The sequence below is a fragment of the Dermacentor silvarum genome, chromosome 2 (genome assembly GCF_013339745.2).
Source record: "Dermacentor silvarum isolate Dsil-2018 chromosome 2, BIME_Dsil_1.4, whole genome shotgun sequence".
NCBI lineage: Eukaryota > Metazoa > Arthropoda > Arachnida > Ixodida > Ixodidae > Dermacentor > Dermacentor silvarum.
The window spans coordinates 41,252,671-41,275,670 of NC_051155.1; the positions used below are offsets into that span (position 1 = coordinate 41,252,671).

Below are 23,000 nucleotides of genomic sequence, written 5' to 3' on the forward strand. Positions count from 1 at the left end.
AAGCCTGACAGCTCGCCCGCCTGGCCATCAAGAACCAGCAGAGGACCCGCAGCCGACACTACAATCTTCGACGATGCTACGTCTAGTACAAGCCCGGCGACCGTGTTTGGGTTTGGACCCCGATACGCCGACGAGGACTTAGCGAGAAACTGCTATGACGCTATTTCGGATCCCACAAGATCATCCATCGTATTGGCGCACTGGACTATGAGGTCGTGCCAGACAGCATTTCCGAATCACAGCGGTGCCCCACACGACCTGAAGTCATCCACGTGGTGCGTCTTAAGCTTTTCTACGCACGCTGACGAACTTCGGGGCTTTGTTTCTTTGTTGTCAAAGAATAGAACCACCCAGGAAAAACAGCAAAATGTTACTGACATTGCAGCGGGGTACCAGCCTCCGTTGCAGTGAAGCCCAGTCCCCAGCCAGAGCATCAGTAAAATTCAGGCATTTTTGCTACATGATGCTATGCTTTGGCTTGTTTGACTGCCCCATCCAATGATTCAACGCATCACTAATATATATATATATATATATATATATATATATAATGTCACGTAGTAGTGACGCTGAAGAAAACAGTCGTAAAACAGTGTACGACGAAACGGGTTGTTTATTGGGCGAACCTGTGCCCACAAAAGCAAGGTACACTCAAAGCACAACGATAGCGGCGAACACAGTCGGCGATCGTCGAACATCTGATCAGCGGCGAAACGCGTCGGCTTTTATACCTGAGTCATCGAAGGTTCTAGATTAATCCCTGATGCCCGCGTGTCTTCCAGAAAGTTCTAGACAATTCGCGTCAGTCATGCAATCAGATAACAGAAGCGTCGGTGAAAACAGGCAATGGAAAGAAGCATCGATAATGTTCTAGAAACTTCCGATACAGGCGCGTCCTGCGCCGAGCGATAACGTTTAACATTTGTTAGCCGGTGGAAAGCGGCCACCGGTGAAAGATAAACATGTATACGTGTCAATATAAACGAGGAACACAACTTCGCGCATATCTTCGGTTCAATTGACCAAAAGCTTCGTTTGGTAGCGCGAGCTGTTTTCAAGGGATGTAGCCATTGAAAGCAGGTCAATCCGCCACCAATGCGGAGACTGCAGGTTTGCTAACCACCAGAGAAAGCGACCTTTTCTTCCCCTTTCATTTCCTTTTTCTTCGTTATTTTCTCTATTTCATTTTCAACCACAGCTAATTTCCCCGATGCTTTCCCTGGCTTCATTGACTTTTGGCTTTATGAGCCCTTTTCAAGGTGATCCCATGGGCGCTACCATGTTTGGTCACGTGGTGACGCGTTCATTGTTTGCCTGAACTGCCTGCGTTGCCTCCGTGACGCCGGTGCGGCTTAGAAAACCTGTTTCGAGGGATATCGTAGACAGTGACTGGGTGAACGACACGAAGCTTCGTCCACATGTTCAAAGAACATTCGAAAGCGCTTTCGGAGATGGATAAGCCATGTCGAAATGGCGCGAGCAGGGTATCTGGTGCTTGTTCTAAAAACGGCGTTAAATGTGTATTACAAGCTATCCAAACTTCCCGCTCCTGAATTCAATCAGGTTAGTGTGTTTTGATACTGGGTTTTTATTTGGTAAATATTTTGAAGCAGCGCCTTGTCACGTTTCTGACTAAGTCATGTTCCTCAGTGCGGTCACTATCTAATTACTTTATGCTTAATCACTCGCGGGTCTGCTCAGTCCCGATAGATTTGTTCGTACTGCGCACAAGGCTTGAAACACAGCTTTTTTGTTTTTTACATTGTAATCATCATAAGCGTATATATTGTTACGCCCACGAAAGGCGTTTATTGAACAGCCAGCCAGGCAGAGTTAGTCGCGACGGAATTGATCAGCTGAGTGCCTGTCGAGATTCAGCGAGCCAGCCGCACGTCGTCTTTCTCTTCACCCGTCTTGGATGCCCCACGTTTTGTTAAGGCGTAAACTTGGAACGCACGTTAGAGCGTCTTGCCAGTCTCTTGCCAGCGACTGTCCCCATGGCTCAGGAAGGAAGTGGACAAACGCCAGCTCTAGTGGTCCCTGCTCCAAGGTCGACGCCGGTTGGGCCTTTGCAGCACTACATGGAACCACGCTCGTTTGCGGGAAAGGCGGGCGAAGATGTCGACGAGTGGCTGACGCACTATGCAAGGGTGAGACGATACAACCGTTGGGACTCCGTCACTCAGCTTGATTACGTCGTACTGTTTCTGAGTGAGACAGCGCTTATGTAGTATGAAAACCACGAAGACTCCCTAACAACGTTGGAACACTTCGTTCAGGAAATTAAGAAGTGTTTTGGCGACTCCTTCGCCAAACAGAAGCGCGCGGAGCGAACACTAGCTGAAAGAGCTGAAGCTCTTGGAGAAACTTGCACTACATACATAGAAGGGGCCCTCAAGCTGTGCAAAATAGTGAATTCCCAGGTGTATGAGGAAGACCAAGTCGGACATCTCCTCAAAGGAATTGCAGAAGATGTATATAATTTTCTCATCGACAGGGAACACGTTGATTCCGTTTCAGATGTCGTACGTCACTGCCGTACAATTGAGACGTTGAAGACACGTCGCATTGCGCCAAAATTTGGACGACTGGCAAATGTGACAGCCATTGCCAGCGTCGATGAGAGCCCGTCCGCCAATCTTTCGCCGATTATACGGCAGATCTTACGTAAAGAACGCTGGAGTGCGCGACATGGTGCGGTGAATGGAGATAAGCAAGAAGCAGACGACGAGGTATGCGCGCGCGGAGGCGAATTCCATCCTGAATGGAAGACGACAACGTCGAAGAGCGTCCAGGGGTGCTATGCAGGATGCGCCGAGTTTCTCGTTCGCCCGAGTTTTACCCGAGTTTGCTCGATGGCAGTCAGTGAACGGAGATAGTAAGGAAGGTGCAACAACAGCAGGCAAAAAGAAATGTCGAGATAAAGCCGCCTATGACAACATGAGCGCACCCTGCGCTGCACAGTGCTTCCGCGCTTCAAGCACAGAGGACTGCTTAACAAAACGTGCCAGCGCCGCGCATTGTTATCAACGTATTATCGCAATTTAGCAATACCGTCACTGTCCCGCTGTCTATCTGTACACTTGCCGTCAGCCGCTTGCCACGCCTATCTCGGGCGCGTCAAGGGCGTGTCTCCTCTTTCGAGCATTATCTTTCTATCCTCCGTCGAATGGGAACAGGGCACATGCGGTGCATTCTTGCACCTACACTTTCCCTCAATCGAATACATTGAAATACAGCAAATAAAATAACAAACATTTTATTTCTTAAAGTATAGGTTTTTCGTTTTGAATGCTATAAATTTGCGATGACAAACGGACATCGAGTGAATTAATAAATTTCGCACACTTTTGCCGCGAGTGGCGACAATGAGGCGAAAGCTTACAAGCGGATACATTCTAGAGGGTCGCACTCGCATGCACGAGGGAGTTGATATACGGGGAGCAGTCGCCAGGGGCGCTGCAGTGCTATTCTCGATAAAATCGATGCGATAATGACGCATAAAGTCAGTCATCACAATGATCTGTCCATTCCCTGTTTATTATAGGGGAATGGCAGCGCAGCGCTGCGACATGGCTGTTCACCGCAGGTGCTTTAACTGACGCGGCTATTAAGGCCGCCGCTTTACAAACTGAAACAACGCTCTAGCCATAGAGACGGGGGCACCGGCTGTCGCTGCAAAATTGCTGTGCGGTATTGTAGGGTCCGTAGTGACGCAGCACAGTGAAAATACATCAGTTTATCTGCGTGCGCGAAGTCTCCGCGATGCATTGCAAAGCGATACATCGCTTGTCACCGCTTGCCCAGTGAAGGTGCCTCCGTGCGCATGTACGCAGAATTTGATTGTGTTGTTCACTACAATGTGCTTGCCGATTGCCTCTGCTGCTGAGCTAACCGCGATCGCAGATGAATATCGTAACGACAGCGCAGTTATCGCATTTTGGCGGGTGAGGGCTCTTGTGTGCAGTTAGAAAATTAGACTTCGAACGCAGGAAGGTGTTGCAATTGTTTAGTGTGTTGTGCTTGTGATGAAAAAATGACATCGCACTGGGTGCGTTTGCGCTGACCGCTGACCGTGTTTGCGACACTGCGGGTCCGATACATCACTAATGACAGAGCAGCCATCTCAAATGACAGCTGCGATACGTTGTCGTTGGAAAACACTACGCACTGCTCAGGATCGTCGTCCACCGCGGTGCATCGACGCCTTGCAAGCAGCTACAGTGACCTCCCGATAATTATTTGCTGTGCACTACATCGCCACAATGCAGGCAATCAACCGTGTTGTGGGGCCATCACAGCCCAAGAAGATATATGCATAAGCCCGCGAAAGTCGACGCTTTTTTTTTGATAGCGGTGCTCAGTACATCACCGACGACAGTGCGTTGTGCGTGTTTTATTTCGCCGGTCAAGATTGTTAACGCCTCTCAGTTCCGCACGACGTCGCTGTTGCCTAAAAATAAGTTGGGCGTGGCCCAACCGTGGTGGGCGCGCACAAGAGTTACATGCCTCGCGCGGGGCGTGACCTATGGTTTTGATTGACAGGCGAACTCGTGCCAAACTCGTACATCGCGAAACCCCCTTCGAGTTGAACTCGTGAACATGGCGGCGGCAGCAGCAGCCTGTGTCATCGCATCCAGCGGTAGTAAGCGTCAATATGAGCGTCTGGACCCGTTCACCTACATGACCGACGTAGAGTTTCACGTCATTTTTGGTTTTCCAAAACGTCAGTGCGCTGGCTGTGTGACGTATTAGGCGAAGGCCGTCGTCTGCGGAGACAGCGTGGCGGGCAAATTGAGCTTTCCGAGCGCAGAGTGGTGCGACTAGGCTGCGGAGAAAAAGTTCGTCCGATCGCTTCAGCTCTCTCCTGTTTCAAGCACTGCTCGTCCACCGCGCCCCAGCCCCAGGCCAAGTCCGGCGTCGTCATCGGAGTACTGGGGCACCTGCGAGCACCTGGGATTCAACCCGGACCAACCAACCTGCGCAGGCGAAGCGGTCACATTATATTGGAAGGCTCAGAATGGACGCCGGGCTGCCTTCCGGTGCCACAGCTGCCGAAATCAGTTTTCGCAGTTGCACGGTACCGCTGCACTGCAGGGGCAGCGAGGCGAAGGAAGTTACTTCGCCAACACGGACCGCCTCGGCCGTCCGAAGGACCACCTCTCGAGGCGGCAAATAATTTGGCTCACATACTGCCTGAGCCAAAGCGTAGACCTATGGCTGTTGAAGGAGATGACCGGTGACATGTTTCCTCTATCGGAGCACGCCATCGCCGACTAGAGGAACTACCCCCGTAAGTTCGCGAGGGACGAGCTGCTGGCGCAACCTCCACTCGGTGTCCCCGGGGAGATAGGGCATATTGACGAGTGCCTTCTTCGTGGCGAGCGAAAGTGCAAACGAGGCCGCCTAATGTCGGGCGACAACTTTCCGCTGAGCCACCAAAATTACGGTAGTGTTAAAGATGGTGGCGCATGGGTCTTCGGCATGTTCGGCGCGACCAGAGGGGTGCTGCGACTATCAAGGTCGACCGACGAAAGGCGGCGATGCTAGGCGCCATTATTGCAGCCAATGTTCAACCGGGGACCATTATTCATAGTGACGAATTGGCCGCATACACATATATCACAAATTTAGTGGATGCTGACGGGGCTGCGCCTCAATCTGCATTGGGAAATAGTTAACCACAGCGTGAATTTTGCGGACCCCATCATGGGCGTCCACACGCAAAAAAAAAAAACCGAAAGTTCTTGTCAAAAAGTGAAGCGCAACCTCGTCAGCGATGAGTACAGGGTAACTGCACCGATGCTTGAGTCCCACTTGGGATGGATGTGGTGGCACTCAACGGCCACGTGCGCTGCAAAGACCCTCTTTTGCGTTTGTTAGAAGCCACGGACCGCTCGGGCTACCCAGTATAAAGACTCTTTCCTGCGGTTGATGGAAGCCATCGCTCGACGCTTGACAGTGTGAACGTGCATCGCAAAATAAAAGAAAATAAAGCGTAGTTTTCCGACCCTTGCATGAGTGCTTTCCGGCGTACCTGAGTGCTTACACGGTAAGCGCGCGGCAAACCACTTCTGCGCTAGCCGACGCTCACTTCGTCTTGCAGCCTTACTTTAGTGCGAGCAACGAGCAATTTGTTAAAAGCCCAGTGTGAAAACCAGGCGCACACCAATTTGTGCTCGGAAATGGGAGCGCAAGGACGTAGCGAGCCGCACCAATCCAATCCAGAGGAAAGAGAAGAGCAACGAGCGATCTGTGGGAACCCCAGTGAGAAAACCAAGCGCACACTAATCGGTGCTCGGAAATGCTAGCGCAAGTACGCAGCGAGCCGTGCCAATCCAACCTAAAGAAAAAAAGAGGAGGATAAGCGTCCCCTCGTGGTATAACGCGAAACGTATTATACTAAAAATTAGGCTAATAGACATTCAGTGTACATCTTGTAAACTTTAAAATGCTTATAACCCACATTGATGTCAGTAATATTATTGTACTAAATGCATTTATTTTATAACTTGCTTGTGCCTGTAATGCACTCGGTGGAACGACAAACAAGTGAAACAAGGCACAACCATGCACCGACCGTATGATCACGTGAGCCCCAGTTTGTCGATCGCCCATATGGCAACGCCCAAGGGTTGATAGCCACCCAGACTGAATCTAGATAAACCAATGAAACTGGAGGCGTGCCGACGGACAAACTTTGTCTTGTTACTATTAGTTCTTTCATCTTGGGGCGTCGCCAGAGCTCGTGAAGATACCGAGTTTCGCCAAACTCGGCGCATCCTGCATAGCACCCCAGCACCTGAACATGTGGCGCAAGAAGAAAAAAAATGAAAGGAAAAGGCACCCAATGAGAAGAAGCGACGAAGCTGCGAGCGGCCAATGAGCAAAGGACGAATCGGCCAGAGTGGCAAAAAAGCGAGGCACGCTGGCAGAAGGGAAGCGACGCCAGGAGAAGATCTGCCACCGGACCGGGAATTGAAGTCGGGCCGTCGGGTACCGACCCGAGCCACCAGGACTTCGCCAGAGCGGGGCCTCCTGCCAACCCGTTCGTGGGCGTCGACACTTTACTCGATCATGGACTGCTGCCTGAGGCCGGCGAGCTTCTGCGTCCGTGGGCAGAACGTGAGTAGTCGGGCTACGGGCCCGAGTTTCACGCCCAGCTGCCTGGCCAGGACGCCGCCGCCATCTGCCCGTGCCGCCAAGCCGCCTGCCTTCTCTTTTCGAATCAGAGCTACCGCACTCTGGTCGCCCGTTCATTCGCCGATCCCGTCGACATTGCGGTGAGACGAACGCCACGTCTTTTAGTCATTTTAGGCGCCGCCTCCCATACTCTGTGAACTATTACGAGCCCTCACACACGTACTCAGCCCGAACTTGTGAGCTATTGATACCATGCTAGCTCTGAGCGTGCTTTTTTTGCCGTGATATGTCTTCGAGTGTTTGTTTTATGGGTTGCTTTCGTTTTTAGTTTTATTAAAAAAGTTGTCCTTAATTGTCTTCAATTGGGCTTTGTTCCCCAATGCAAAGTTAAAGAAAGTCATGCTGTATCATAAATTGGCATCCGCAGCGACAGGACAAAGCTGTTCGTTTGAAATTTGTGTTAATTATAGCGGCTTGAAATCATGGCGAGTACGCGAGAGATGTTAGCTTTAGCTGAACGCATGGGGCTGGAAGGAGCAGAGTTAAAGGTATGGTTAGACGAGCATGAGGTGTGGGCACGAGAAGAACGGGCTGCGGAGCAAAAAGAGCAAGCTGCGGAATGAGAAGCGAAAAAAGATCAGCTTGATCACGAACCACGTGTGTTGCAGTTGCGTCTCAAAATCGCAGAGGCGGAAAGGGCACGCTCACTGATATACATTCGTGTGATGGAGTCGTATAGAAGCTCTATTGAGCAAGCGCTTGACACGGGCTCAATAGATCGAGTTCTCCATATGTGTGATTACCAAACTTGTACAAGTTAAAGAAAAATGTAACCGATTACATTTATTTCTTTCAAAATTCTATTGATTACGATTATCAATTACTGTTCCACGAAAGTAACTGAGCAATTACTAAATGGTAATTGGTTACATTAACATTACTTGCCCCCTATACTTATTAACATTGCACAAGCACAGTAAATAAAACAAGGTGGCCTGGGTTTTTCAATGGGTCCTCTACATCCGTTCACAGGTTCTTAACTTGAGAATTGCTTTTCAATGTGTTATTCGGTAATCTTCCCTCGTTTTCTTGTTAACGCATCTGGCAGCGACACTGGAAACAGTGCTTAATTGGCACATTGCTTAATTGTAGGGTAAGGCGCTCCTGAAAGAGCCAGTGAGGAACTGAAAAATCACATTAGGTGATTTCCTCGCGTCAACGTGTGAAGTGGCAATCGCTATCGAGCCATAGAAGCGCAGTTTGAATTTATCAGCGAGCATATGGTGGACCTCCTCTCGCTACCCTTCACTCATTAGCCACTTAGACTTTACGACGAATTATAACCGACGCCAGCAAACGTTCACGTTCCTTCAAAAAGTGGCCAAATCTGTTTTGCAATTTATTAAAAAGCTGCATACTATTCAGCCCTTACAATACTGTTCATGTGTTAGAATCCCCAAAATATCTGCATTTGAGTCACGTAAAATCAAGCAGGTAGAAATAGCAATAGTTCAAGGGCAATAATTATGTTTATATGAGAGGTTGTACAGTGCACTAACCACAGAACAATTGAGCAGCAGCTCTTACCGCCTACGATGGCCGCCTATAAGCGCTTCCTGGAGAGCAGCAGAGAACTATGATGCGAGAAAAGCTCAGGGGTCGGGCGTCCAATACAAGTGTGCTAATACACAAGCCTTTCATGTATTAGTGATCGAGGTGTAGTTGGAGGACGCTGATTATGGGTACGAGGTAACCCATGTATACACGATTTCATCCCTTTGGAATCTGTGGTTTCGCTTATTTATAAATCTTCCAACCTGCGACGCCCGTAACTGGTTGTTTCGTCAGAAATGTCACTGGTTACATGCAATCGGTTACTGAAAAAAGCAATTGAATTACAATGAACGTTACCGAGGAATCAATGTAATGGTTAAATACCAAATTACCGAGAAACGCAACTGATTACAAGTAAATGAAAACATGTAATTCGTAGCGTACATGTCCGATGATTACAACGCGTCAAATCGGTGCTAACTCCTTCCTCTGCGGACACCGTAGACACGCAAGAACGGTTTAATTAGGATCACTGATGCCAAATCCTAATACCTAAGTGATTGTTTCTTGTCAGACTTGTTTATTCCCGAGCCCAGCAGCGCCGATCGTGTGTAGACGAATTCAGCCAGTGCTCCTAAGAACACGGTGGAACAGAACAATATCTGCGCAGGCGCAGAACCTTTTTCATTTTATTCTTTAGTGAACGAAGGCAAAAGGAAGTACAGGCATTGCCTGAGCTCCGTTATTGGAACGATACTATTTATCAGCAGCAATGTAAGGGTGTGTCCGAACGCTTTCGAGCGACTGTTGGATTCGTTCATTTGTGTCGACCGCATAAGTTTTCGACAACTTGTAGTCCACGATCGCGTCATCCCTCCTAAAGACTGCGGTTGACAGTTCCAACAACACGTAACAGGTGTGACACGTCGGTATGGACTTCTGTGTCCGCCGTCTCGTCGAAGTGGGCGAGAATCGGTGGGGCTTGCAATCGTTCCTTTAATTCATTGAAGGCAACCTCTTGCTCTGCATGCCACATGAAGGATGCGTCTTCTTTAGTAAGTCGTGTTAGAGGTTCGACAATTTTAGAGAACTTTTTTACCAATCGCCTGTAATAAGCGCATAGTCCCAAAAATCGCCGGATTGCCTTCTTCTCTGTCGGCTTCGGAAATAACGCAACGGCAACAGTCTTGCCGGATCCGGGCCAACACCTTGTGCACTGATTACATGACCCAGAAAGTTAAGTTCTTGAAATCCAAACTGACATTTTTCAGGTTTAATGGTCAGGCCTGGGAAGCGGATAGCTTGGAGCACTAAACGCAGCCTCTGCAGATGCTGGTCGAATGTTTCAGAAAATACCACCAGGTCGTCTAGGTAAACTATGCCCAACTGCCATTCGAGACCCGAGAGGACACTGTCCATCCTGCGCTAGAATGTCGCCGGCGCATAACAGAGGCCAAATGGAAGTGCTTTGAACTCGTACAGGCCGTCTGGGGTAACGAAAGCAGTTTTTTCGCGGTCTCTTTCGTCCACTTCAATTTGCCAATACCCGCTCTTGAGGTATAATGAAAAAAAAATCACAGCATATCCACGGGGTGAATGATGATGAGTGGGCGAAGCTCCGGAGGGAATCATCGGATCTCCCGCTTAAGGGGACGCTAGCACAAACGCGTTAGAGACGTGCAGTACTCTCTAGTAAGGGGGAGCGGCCACAGCGTCTTACGCAGCCATTTACACATGCCGGAACGTGCATCGCGTTTGCCGACGCCATCACATGACTGCTGAGAGAGTATACCCCCCGTATTCATAAACGCTCCTCGACTTGAACTTGACTTGCCACCGCCTTGGGCAGCGCGTTCGAAACGCGTTGAAGGTAAGGCGGAGAGGCCACAGCGTCTTACACCTCCTTCTTACACGGGCCGTAACGCGCTAGCACAAACGCGTTAGAAACGCGCTAGAAACGCGGCCTTTCGTTAATGTTGGGTATTTATTGCCATCGTGGTGCTTGTGTCAATGTGTGCTTCGTGGCGTAGTGGGCTAACGCCGCGCGCTCGGAAGCGAGGGGTCCCTGGTTCGATTCCGCGCTGCGGACACAACTTCGGAATTTTTTTTCCCATTTTTCTCAGACTGGTTACACACTACTACTACGACGAGGGACGAACGGGTGCCGCTTTAAGGAGCTTCGCCCCTAAAAAAGTTTTGCATGTCGTAGCCGATCCAAGGTGTCATCAATGCGTGGCAGGGGGTACACATCACGCTTGGTCACGCTGTTCAATTTCCGGTAATCAACACAAAATCTCAATATATTGTCCTTTTTTCTCACAAGAACTACGGGTGACGCCCACGGGCTGTTGGATGGCTGAATGACATCGTCCTTAAGCGTCTCTTGCACCTTACTCTTTATGATCTCTCGTTCAACCGGTGATACTCGGTACGGGTGTAGGTACACTGGTCTGGTTGCTTCGTCTGTTATTATACGGTGTTTAACAATCGGTGTGCGCGGTACCTTTGCGAAGTGGAGAAACACTCTGCGAAGTCATTTATGAGCTCTTCCATGAATTCTTTGTGGGTTGGCGACAGACTTGGGCGGATTACAACTGACGTTATGGCGTCACGCGTAGTTTGTGTAGCAGGTGGCGTAGACGCTAAGCTGCATACATCTGTGACTGCAGTAACGCTGTGTAGAAAGGCGATGGAAGTGTTCTTTGCGACATGCTGAAATTCCCTTCCGAAATTCGTCAGCAATACATCAGCACACCCATCGAAGAGCTGAACAATACCCCGTGCTATACAAATACCTTTCTTCAACAGTAGCTCGATGTGGGCATCCGCTATACCTTCCTAGTCGTCGAATGCTTCACTTCTTATGCGAACCAGCATGCTGCATCGTGGTGGCACGGTTACGTCATCGTCAGTAATCCGCAAGGCAACGTGCTCTGGCTCCTCTAACTTTTGCATGTCTATAGCCTGCTTCGTAGAAAAGCACGCACTAGAGTTCTGCAAGTTGATTATGACACTGTTTGCTAAAAGAAAGTCCATCCCGAGTATTACATCCTTCGAAAATTCCGCTAATACAACAGTCAGCGACGTAAGCAAAACCCCGAATTCTAATTCTCGCTGTGCATCTACCCAGGGGTGTAATGAAGTGCGCACCAGCTGTACGGATCTGGGGTCCACTCCACGGCATCAAAACTTTCAGTTCCTTTGCGAGTGCATATCTTACGACGGAATAATCAGCACCTGTGTCCACTAAGGCATTCAGTTCGCGACCGTCTATGGTAATGCTTAATCTGAAGAAATGCTCTGTTTACATATCTTATTCACCCGTTTCTCTCGGCGATCTGTCGTGTCTGTTCCTCATCTGTGTCCCTCGTCTAAAATGTTACGCATTCCAACCTCTATAGAACCCGTTTCTGTTCGTTGCTGCTGCTCGGTAAACTTGACGTAGGAACTTGGCTTTTTCCAACGTCAGCTGCCGCGCCACCACAGGTCGCTCGCTTTAGTTTTCCCGACGTAGGTTCAGTGAACGCCGTCTTGGCGAACTCGAGGACGGCCGTGGGCTAGGTGATCGGAAGCTAGACGCTGGTGATCGCGGCTGGTGTTGGTATCTAGCCGCCGGGTCTTGTTGTCTGGACAAGTAGTCCTGAATTTCCATGGGTCTTTCACCGTTACGGGGGAAAGGTGCATTCATCGTAAAGCAGCGAAGACCTGCTCTGCGATATGGGCACATTCTGTAAAGGTTTCCAGCTTCTCCGTAGCGGAAACAGAGTGGCGTCTGGTCGGGTGCACGAATCACGTCGCATTTTTGTGGCCTCAGCTCTGCAAGAAGGGGTTCACTGCGCGGAGTCGGCTGGCGGCTACTGGGAGCTGCGAATCAAGCATTATGCACGAATAGTTGGCATAACACATCAGCATACGTCAGCACGCAACGTACCGGTGGCGCTTGTTCGAGATGCACAGCCCGTGCCTCATATCCTGGCTGCAGAATGGCATACCGAACTTCATCGCGAATTACGGCGGCGAGAGTTGAAACTGTCGGCGTGGCTTGCGGTGGCTGCAGCTTTCGAAGCTCCTCCTTTACGATGGAACGCACCAGTTATTTTAGCGCTTCGGTGTTGCTGCCTGGCCTTGCTGACAGGAGGTCGGCTGGTGCACTGCTGACACCACGATTGTAGTGATGGGCACGCTGCTGCAGCGCATTTTCTATAGCTGTCGCCTCGGTGCGAAACTCAGCAACGCTGCGTGGTGGGTGTCGAACGAGTCCTGCAAATAGCTATTGCTTAACGCCACGCATCAGATGGCGTAGTTTCTTATCTTCGGTCATGTTTGGATCCGCGCGCTTGAAGAGGCGGGACAAGTCTTTGATGTACATGCTGACACTCTCGTTAGTGCGCTTATTTCTGGCTTGTAGAGCGTTCTCTGCCTTCTGTCGCCGATCGGTGCTGGTATACGTGGCAAGCAAATGTCGCCGAAATTCTTGCCATGAAGATAATGCTGCTTCATGGTTCACGTACCATGTCCTCAGTGACTCTTCTAACACGAAGTAGACGTTGCGAAACTTCCGTGCCTCTTCCCATTCATTGAAATCTGCGACTCGCTCGAAATGTTCTAACCAATCATCCACATCTTCGAACGCATCGCCATGGAAGGACTTGAAAATGTCCTTTTAATGAATGATTAAAATGTCCATTTAAGTAGACTAAAGAAATGGCATTTCGTATTATTTGCAACACTACGCGCGGCAGGATGTTACTACACCTGAATAGTAGACATATTATGGAGAGGCAGCCTGATTTACGCAATAAAAGTTAGCAACCTGAAACGTTTAAAACAGTAGCCCTAATTGCACCACTACGTTAGCCGGCAAAATATGCAGGATCACACTTCTCTTACTTGAGTGCATTATGGACACTGCAACACCTACTGCGCTTACCTCAGCTTTTCAGGGCTGTGTTTATCATTCTGAATTTGAGCGAAGATTCCATCTTTACTTATATTGCGACAGAAACCCTGTTTGAAGAAACAAGAAGAGAAAAATTCACTTGCGGCTTCTAGCGTAAATGACCCCTTTGCGGTCGGTAATCTTGCAGTGTGCACCACGAGCGCAAAAGCAACCTACCATTGCCCATGAAACGAAGAACAGCTGCGCCCCCGAAAAGTACTCCATGCCTTGTAGACGGGTATCTACATCGTCACATTCTTCTTTAAGTACTTTGGAGTAAGCCTGAAAAAGATTATCCTTGAGATTATCACTGCAACTGAGTTGAAACAGCGCAAGCCTGTGGTGAAAAAAGAAACTAAAGCACTGAATAAGACAATGCGCAAAGCTTGAACACTGGCGTTTATTCACTGCACTCACAGAAATATTTATCCGTTTGACGTGTCGTTGTGGCCGTCGGTTGTCATGGGTTCTGGGGCGGCATAAGACACATGCGAACACCGTGAAAACCAGAAAGGGTCTGCCTTTTAAATGCGTAAACATTGCGTAAGCAGATGCGTAAGAATCGCTATAAAGAAATTTTCGTACAAACAACTGAACAAATTTGAAAGGAAAAACGCAGACGGTGGTGAGTTTGCAACCTACGACCCCACGCTCAACAGCCGAGTTTCTCACCCACTGGGCTTAACACACAGCTGAACACGCTGGGGTAGCTGCAAAACCGCATCACTTTATCGCTTCGCGACATCTCCAACGTTACCTATCACCATCAAATCGTTCTCTAAATACAGTCTGTCGCACACCGCACAAATGAATCCGAAATGTATGTCCAGAAATTCTCTCTGAAATTTCGCATACGCACCCTTGTGCTCGACTAATTTACTGCCATGGTACATGCCTCGTTTTGCCACATTCTCCGCTTCGCGGCACCCATCTTCCATTCCAGCCCGCTGGTCACGGGCAGCCTCACAGGCACTATCTTCGCTACTACTCGCTGCCCGTTTCCTAGCTTTCCTCTTGCTACGCCAGGTGTCAGCACATGCCTTACTGGCTTGAGCCACCTCCTCCTAAAGTGCGGCGTTATGTAGTATTGGGTGGTTTCTTAGCTTTCCTCTTGCTACGCCAGGTGTCAACTCAAGCCTTACTGGTTTTTTTTTTTGCCTCCTCATAGAGGGCGCGGGAGGTAGAATCTATGGGAGGGTAGACATATACAGCTCCGCTGTAAAATAACGATATGACAGAGGTGGAGCACGTCAGTTACAATCTGCAAAACACCAGCTATGTTGCAATAAATACCCGGGCTTTTTAAAATGCATTGATCATCATCATAAGCAGCCTATATTTATGTACACTGCATGGCAAAGGCCTCTCCCTGCGATCACCATTTACCCCTGTCTTGCGCTAGCTGATTCCAACTAGCACCTGCAAATTTCCTAACTTCATCACCCCACCTAGCTACCTGCCGTCCTCGACTGCGCTTCCCTTCTCTTGTTATCCATTCTTTAACTCTAATGATCCACCGGTTATCCATCCTACGCATTACATAGCCTGCCCAGCTTAATTTTTTTTCTGTTAAAGGGACCCTGAAACGATTTTGACGATTTTGTACAAACGTACTGAGTCGTTAGAGTAGGTCCTTCTGATCATTATTTGACGCATCTAAGCGCTCCATGTAAAGCGTGTAATTTATTATAAGGTTTGAAAAAGGTACATTGCTACCGATAGCAGCACGCCAATCGGCTGAGTTTTGTGACCAAGTGATGTGATTTGCCCATAACACGTCACTGGGCTAGCTATCCGATTGGCTGCCCAGGGCGCGTCATCGATCATTTTTCCAACATTATGGTGAACAAATCTAGTTCGTAATAGTTTAGATGTTAGTTAATTTGTTTCTATAAAAAGAAAGTACCAGAAAGAGAATGCACAAGCACATGTATCACTACACTAAAAGCACTTCCGGCCCACAGCAAGTGTCGTCTGCTTGTGTTAAAACGTGCTCCGTGTTGACGAGAGCTGCGCGGTCAGTCTTGGTCTTGTTCTTTCTTCTCGCGAGCACCATGGTTCACCCTTGTTGCGTTGTGGGCTGCAAACGTAGCGATCGGCGACATGTCAAGCTGCGACATCGTGCCCCGCTCCAAGGCAGCAAGCGAGCGGAGTGGCTGCAGCCCATCGGACTTTCGGTATCCAAACCAGTCCAAACGGCGCCAGCATCTACGCGTTTGCGGCCGTCGCTTAACGTCGAATGTTTGCCACAATATAGTTTAGCGTGTCCGGTATTCAGGTAAACACAAGCGCAAGTGTACTGGCCGCTTTACCACGCTTTGCGTGATGAACGGAGGTGCGAACGTGAACTGCTTGCATGGTGCAGCCACCTGGCGGCACAAAGCTCAACCAAACACACAGCTAATATAGCAGTAACCAAGTTCTTTCTACTTTGCTGCTGGCTCAAATTTTTGGCAGGAGCGTAATCTTGAAAACGTTGTCATGTTTAAAATGTTTTACACTTGGTTACAGGAATATTAGCTCTGTATTTGGCCGGTTGAGCTCTGCGCCACTAGATCGCTGGACAGTGCATGCTGATCACGCCGATCACGCCGCTCACGTGTACGTCTACGAAGCTCCTTGCGACAGAACTATCGCAACGCACGCTGCTTGATCGCTCTCGGTGGGAAACGACGGCCGGGCGGCCTGCGGAGAAGTTGGAGAGCCTTCGCGCGCTGCCTCCAATACAACCGGAAATAGACGACAAGTACGTCACAAGATGACGTAGAGCCAGCGAAGGCAGAGCTTAGCCCCGATCACTCGGCGAACGAGTTGAGGAGGAAATGCATGGCTCTGGAGGAGGGTAACTTGTAATCATCCGTAGATCTCTTAATATGAGAGGCTTCACTTAAATTGTGACGCGAATGTTTTACTGTAGCTGTACCCTACGCGTCTAGAAAATTGCCCGAACTGTTTCAGAGACCCTTTAATATCAATTAGAATATCGGCTATCCCCGTTTGCTCTCTGATCCACACCGCACTCCTCCTCTCTATTAACGGTATCGTTCCATCGATGTTTGTGCGGTCCTTAGCTTCACTAAAATGTCGTACCCTCCTAGATATTACCACCAGTGCTGCGCGCCTTGACTAACTACAGACGTGTCGCATTTGACGTACCTGTAGCGACACATCGTCCTTCTGATCTCTCATCAGAATCATCGTATGAGAAGAGTTTTATGGGCAAGATACTCGGCATTCGTCGGCCTCTTGTTTCCACCCTGCTCCTTCCGTGTTGCATGATGTGATCAAGCACGATTTAACGTCCATAAGCGCTGCCTTCCTACGAAATTTACAATTCCTGGTACACGCACGTGTGCAGTACGCGCAAATGCCTTAGCAGCTTCCTTCGACTTTTTTCACTACCGTTCGATGCCAGCCTTAGAACTATAGATGGCGTCAGTGGCAGTGAAGACAACCCTCACCGCCTTATTTATTTTTCATGGCGCAGTGAACGGCCTGTTGGTGGCTACTACGGTGGTACTACTGTGGTAATCGTGGTCACACCCGGTGATGTTCGCGAACCTCTTTCTCCCGTGCTGATAGCGACTGAGAAAGCCGGCTCTTGTATATGTCACTGATGGGAGGAGACTCAGACTGGAGCCATTGCGGTTCGTTTATTGCACGACGCGCACTCGAGGCATTACGAACTGACCCCCTGAGGTCTGCTTAAACGCCCAGCTGCACGGGGTCTTCCCCAGTTCATCCATGGGTGTCTCGAGCAAGGGTCACAGTCCCACGGTCGAGGTACAGGAACGCCTCCAGCCGTCGCGATGTAGGACCACCATAGTAGTCGACGCATGGCGCTCAGCAGAGTCGCAGTCCGTGGCGCGCATTCGAAGTCTTAAATCGGGGCCCCGCCGCTCGCTGAACAAACGATCCTGTTGCCACATCCCGCGTCCGTCGCAGTGGTTCGCGCCCGCCACACAGATGCACGAGGCGCTGACGGAGACGTTCCGGCCAACACTGCTACCGTGAGTTCGAAGGCGCGCTTCCAAGAACACAACGCCGAAACAAAGCCGCGACCCGTGGCGACCAGGGAATTCCTCCCGCAGCTCGCGGTTTCGGTTATAGGAGTCAGCAACATCGACATCTGTGCCGCTGTCCTCGCGTATTTTCACAGGAGTCTTGTCGCTCAGCCGGACATGCCCTGTCTTCTGCGGCTGCCCAGAGAATTACGAAAAGGAAAGGCTACTCTGCTTATGCTTATGGGAGAGCAAGCTAACTATCTGGGTGTAGCAAAGCTGAATAAGTCCAACGTCACGCTTATACGCATGCACTGCGCATGACCCATTGCGGCACTACTTTGTATATATACCCATGTTCTTTCTTACAATAAACTTGTTCATTGCCTGACCCTGACTCGCACACATGGTGGCAGCGGTTCAGTATCGCCATGTCGGCCCCGTCAACGTTGCTTCCCCCGCCGAAACCACTGGACCCGTCAGCAGACGCATGGCTCGGATGGAAAACTTGGAAATGTGAGTTCACATTGTTCGCCACGGCTACCCAGTTATGTAAGCAGCCCAAAGAAGTCCAAACAGCAACGTTACTTGTAACAGTTGGAGAAGAGGGCAGGAAAGCTTACAGCGCCTTCAAATTCGAAAATGAAGCGGATAGGAACAACGTCGACATTTTGCTTCAGAAATTTGAAGAATTTTACAAGCCAGTGACAAATCTGACGTTTAATGAATTTCGTTTCGGATCAAGAGACCAAAAGCAAGGGGAGTGTTTCAATGACTGGCTAACAGACCTCAGGCTTTTAGCAAAGAACTGCGAGTTCGGGGACCTGGAAGACCGTTTGCTCCGTAGCCGAATCATTCTGGGACTGCGTAACAAAAGCTTGCAGGAAAGGCTTATTTCCGAGAACCCGTCATACAGTAAGACCATTGAAATCTGCCGGGCCCAAGAACTGGGGAAAGAGCAATTTAAAGAAATCAGTGAAGGTACAGAAGCAGCACGTGCCGCAGTAATTGAAGCAATCACCACAGAAAGGAAACGGTGTAGTCATTGTGGCTATACCACTCACCGTGGCGAAACATGCCCGGCTGAAGGAAAAACATGCAAGAAGTGTGGTGGGCGTAATCACTTTGCTCAAGCATGTAGATCGTCGGTGCGGCGACAAAACAGAGGCGTTAAAAACGTGCTGCGTGAGGTACAAGCAGAAGATGATTTCTTTTTACAAGCCCTGACTGTCAGTGCAGTCGACGCGGCAGATCATTGGAGTGCAACAGTTGATATTGAAGGCCGCAAGTTCACGTGCAAACTGGACACAGGTGCTAACTGTTGCGTCATTTCAAGCAAGGATGTTAAGCAACTGCCGAACAAACCCCAGCAACCCTGCCAGGCCACACTGACCGCTTTTTTCGGCCATAAGACTACTGCGAGAGCGAAAATTTGGCTGCGACTGTTGGCAAACCGCAGAGAGCACGAAGAGTCGTTTTTCGTGGTCGAACAAAATGTGCCCGTGACTCTAAGCGGATCAGTGGCGGAACGCCTCGGGTTTCTTTGTCGCGTGCAAAACGTTCACGTCGAAGAGTTATACCCCCCAGCACAATCTTTCGCAGAAGTTTTCAGTGGACTGAGACAGCTGAAAGGAGTGGAGTATACAATGAAGCTAAAGCCAGGAGCCGTAGGAGTCGTCGTGCCAGCCAGGAGAGTTCCAGTGGCCCTTCAAGACAAAGTCAAAGAAGAGCTTCAGCGCATGGAAGAACAAGGCGTGATAGCCAAGGTAAAGGGCCCGACGGAATGGTCAAGTTACATGGTCACAGTCGTCAAGAAAGATAAAGTGCGGATCTGCCTAGACCCCATAGCGCTGAACAAGGCATTGTTACGGGAACACTATCCGATGCCTACTCTAGAAGACGTTGTGCCAAAGCTTGCGGGCGCCAACGTTTTTTCAACCTTAGACGCAGCATCGGGGTTTTGGCAGATAAAGCTAGACGATTCAAGTTCCAAACTTTGTACAATGAGTACACCGTACGGACGCTACCGCTTCTTGCGCATGCCTTTTGGCATTGCCTCTGCTCCGGAGATATTTCAGGCAGCGATGCACCGCGTCCTAGAAGGTCTGCCAAATGTCGCAGTAGTAATGGATGACATTCTTCTCTGGGGCAAGACTAAGCAAGAGCACGACCACAGCCTACAGCTTCTTTTAACGCGCTGCCGAGAACAGAATCTTCGACTAAATTTGAAGAAATGCTTCTTTTTGCAGCGAGAGGTGCGCTACCTGGGACACGTGCTCAGCGCCGAAGGCCTGCGTGTGGACGCGCAACGTATTCAAGACATTCTGGAAATGCCGACACCAAAAAACTGTAAGGAACTTCAAGTGTTTTTGGGCACCATGAATTTTGTACAGCGCTTTATCCCAAACATGTCTGTAGTGACAGCGCCACTACGAACTTTGTTGCGAAAAGACATTGCATGGGTTTGGACGGAAAAACAGCAAGAAAGCTTTCTTAGATTGCGTGAGGCTCTGATTCAAGCACCTGTCCTCCGCTATTTTGACCCAAGCAAACCCGTAACGCTATCAGTTGATGCAAGCCAGCTGGGGGTAGGCGCTGTGCTTATACAGAATGCACAGCCCGTTGCTTTTTCGTCACGGACACTCACAGAGGCACAGACAAGATACGCTCAAATAGAAAAAGAAACTCTAGCTATTGTTCATGGATGTACCAAATTTCATGACTACATATTTGGACAGCATGCAGTAACAGTTGAAACTGACCACCGCCCCTTAGTGGCGATATTCAGTAAGCCGCTGTACCAGTGCCCGCTACGTCTGCAACGCATGCGCCTAACTCTACAACGTTATCCTATCAATGTGACGTACAAGCCTGGCAAAGAGCTGTTCCTCGCTGACGCCTTATCAAGGTTTCCTAGTAAAAGATTCATGGAAGAAAACGAACAGTTTCAAGTGAATGTTCTTGAATGTGTTTCAGCCTCTCAACGCTCTCTGCAAGATTTGCTAGCAGCAACCAATGATGACGACACCCTCGTAAAGCTACGGGAGTATGCGAATACAACGTGGCCGCTTCACAAGCAAGAAGTCCCTGAGCCACTTAGGACGTACTGGGCGTACCGGGACGAGATACATGCACAGGACGGCCTCGTGTTTCGAAGCAACAAGGTAATTGTACCGCAATCAAAGATATCGGAAATGATGAGTCTTCTTCACGCGGCGCACGTCGGAGCGGATAAGATGAAGGCGAGAGCAAGGAACGTGATGTTCTGGCCCAATATTTCGAGCAACATCGAGCAGTTTTGTAGAGCCTGCAAAGTGTGCCAAGCACATCAGCCTCGAAACCCTAAAATGCCACTCCTGAGTCATGATGTACCCTCGCTACCATGGGAAGTTGTTGGCATGGACTTGTTCTTCTTTGAAGGCCATGAGTTTGCCCTTGTTGTCGACTTCTACTCCTTCTTCTTTGAAATTCGAGAGTTTCGTACAACAACTGCAGGCTCTCTTAACACGTGGTGTTCTCAAATTTTCTCGGTCCATGGCTTGCCCAGGAAGTTGTGCACGGACAATGGACCGCCCTTTAACAGCCGTGAGTTTAAGGACTTTCTCAACACCTTGGGCATTGATCACATCACCTCAAGCCCCTATCACCCGCGTTCCAATGGCATGACGGAGAGAGCGGTTCAGGAAGCAAAAAAGCTTTTAAAGAAGTGTTCCTTTAAAATGCCTGTCTTTCAAATGGCTTTACTTGAATGGCGCAATACCCCACGTGATGATGTGCTCCAGTCCCCCGTGCAGAGGCTGATGGGACGCCAGACTAGGACTCGTCTACCAGTACCTACCAGCCACTTGGAGCCACGGACAATTCCATCTGACGTCGTCCAGGGCCGCCTTCAAGACATACGCCAACGACAGAGGACCTACTACAATCGTGGCAGCAGGAACCTGTCGCCTGTGATGCCAGGTCAGCAGGTCACAGTGTACGATACAAACCAGCGGACCTGGTCTCCCGCCGTCGTTCTCCGACCAGCTGATGAACACCGATCGACCATCGTCCAGACTGAAGACGGCCGTGAACTTCGGCGCACACGAGAGCACCTTCGCCTGGTAGACCCGCAACCGGAAGTGAGCCACGTGCCCGAAGACGGATCTTCCACAGAGCCCCCCCAAGAACTACGGAGAAGCACAAGACAGCGACGCGAGCCCTGTCGGTACCCTCAACAGGAGATACGTTAACCACGTCTTAGTTTCCCTATTAAAAGGAAGATGTAGCAAAGCTGAATAAGTCCAACGTCACGCTTATACGCATGCACTGCGCATGACCCATTGCGGCACTACTTTGTATATATACCCATGTTCTTTCTTACAATAAACTTGTTCATTGCCTGACCCTGACTCGCACACACTGGGCTAGTTGGTGATTCATACTGACAGTAAACAGCGCCAAAATTACAAAAAAAAAACAAAAAAAAAACACGGGGACGAAAAGCAGAGAGACGGGACCTGCATATACGAGCGTATACTTGCATTCCTGTCAATAAATATCGTCAGTTGGAAGTCAGCGTTTGGGCGTTCGGGTTCCTTTTCGTCCCAATGATTTTTTTTTGCGCTGTTTACTGCCATTATGAGCGAGACAACCAACAAATGCCGTTACTGAACGTTTTCATTGTAGTCTCTCGCACATGGCATGTAGGTACAGCCTCCCGTATTTTTAGCTATATTGCGCGAGAACACTATACTACGGCCGTTCGTCGTCCTGAAGGGAACATCGCATTAGATGACTCTTGCACAGGAGAGTGCTTAGTGCACTTGAGCGTACTTCTACCGGTCGACGGATTATAGCAGCTTAAAGGCACTAAAATGACGCCTGATGGACTCTCCCCGGATATAGCTAAAAATACGGGAGGCTGTGCGTCTGCCCGGACTACTCTAACTGGGACATCACTCTTCCTTTCGTCACCTTCACTTATAGTACCACGAATCAACGCACCACTGGTTAGAATACATTCTTCTTCGTTTATGGCCGTGTTCCTCCTCCATTTGCCACACAACCTTCCTCAACACTCCAGTCGCTCCGACGACCTCTCGTCCACACCAGTTTACTTCCCGAGTGGCCTACTCTCGCGAACACGATTGCGCCAGTAATAAGGCCAGGCGGACAAGGACGGCCGCTGTGACGAACAACCCTGGACTGCTTCAGTTCACCCGGGTGAAGAAGTTCTACTATGGGCCCCAGCTTGTAGCCACGGTTAGTGTGATATTTTTTTTTCTTTCAATTAATTTGCCCTTATTTCATCATCGTCGACCCCACTTCCGCGGTCAGGTATCGCACTGTTTCCGCACTGGCTGCAACTGATAGCCGTAGTC

General features: G+C 49.5%; 1 protein-coding gene across 1 annotated transcript; it reads left to right on the plus strand.

The window, feature by feature from the left end:
• Positions 1 to 19,287: 19,287 nt before the first annotated feature.
• On the plus strand, positions 19,288 to 21,869 carry LOC119439980 (uncharacterized). The gene is made up of 3 exons (XM_049662697.1): positions 19,288 to 19,986; positions 20,614 to 20,803; positions 21,104 to 21,869. Exons 1-3 carry the CDS (start codon positions 19,377 to 19,379, stop codon positions 21,867 to 21,869), a joined length of 1,566 nt encoding a protein of 521 aa, XP_049518654.1. The 5' UTR covers positions 19,288 to 19,376.
• The last annotated feature ends 1,131 nt before the right edge of the window (positions 21,870 to 23,000 follow it).

Bases quoted from the DNA above. Each gene is read 5' to 3' on its own strand.
- LOC119439980 (XM_049662697.1), top strand. From the start codon at position 19,377: ATGGAAGAACAAGGCGTGATAGCCAAGGTAAAGGGCCCGACGGAATGG. The intron at 19,987-20,613 runs GTAAGGAACTTC...AATGTGTTTCAG, and splicing joins AATGCCGACACCAAAAAACT to CCTCTCAACGCTCTCTGCAA. The intron at 20,804-21,103 runs AATTGTACCGCA...CTTCTTCTTTGA, and splicing joins GTGTTTCGAAGCAACAAGGT to AATTCGAGAGTTTCGTACAA.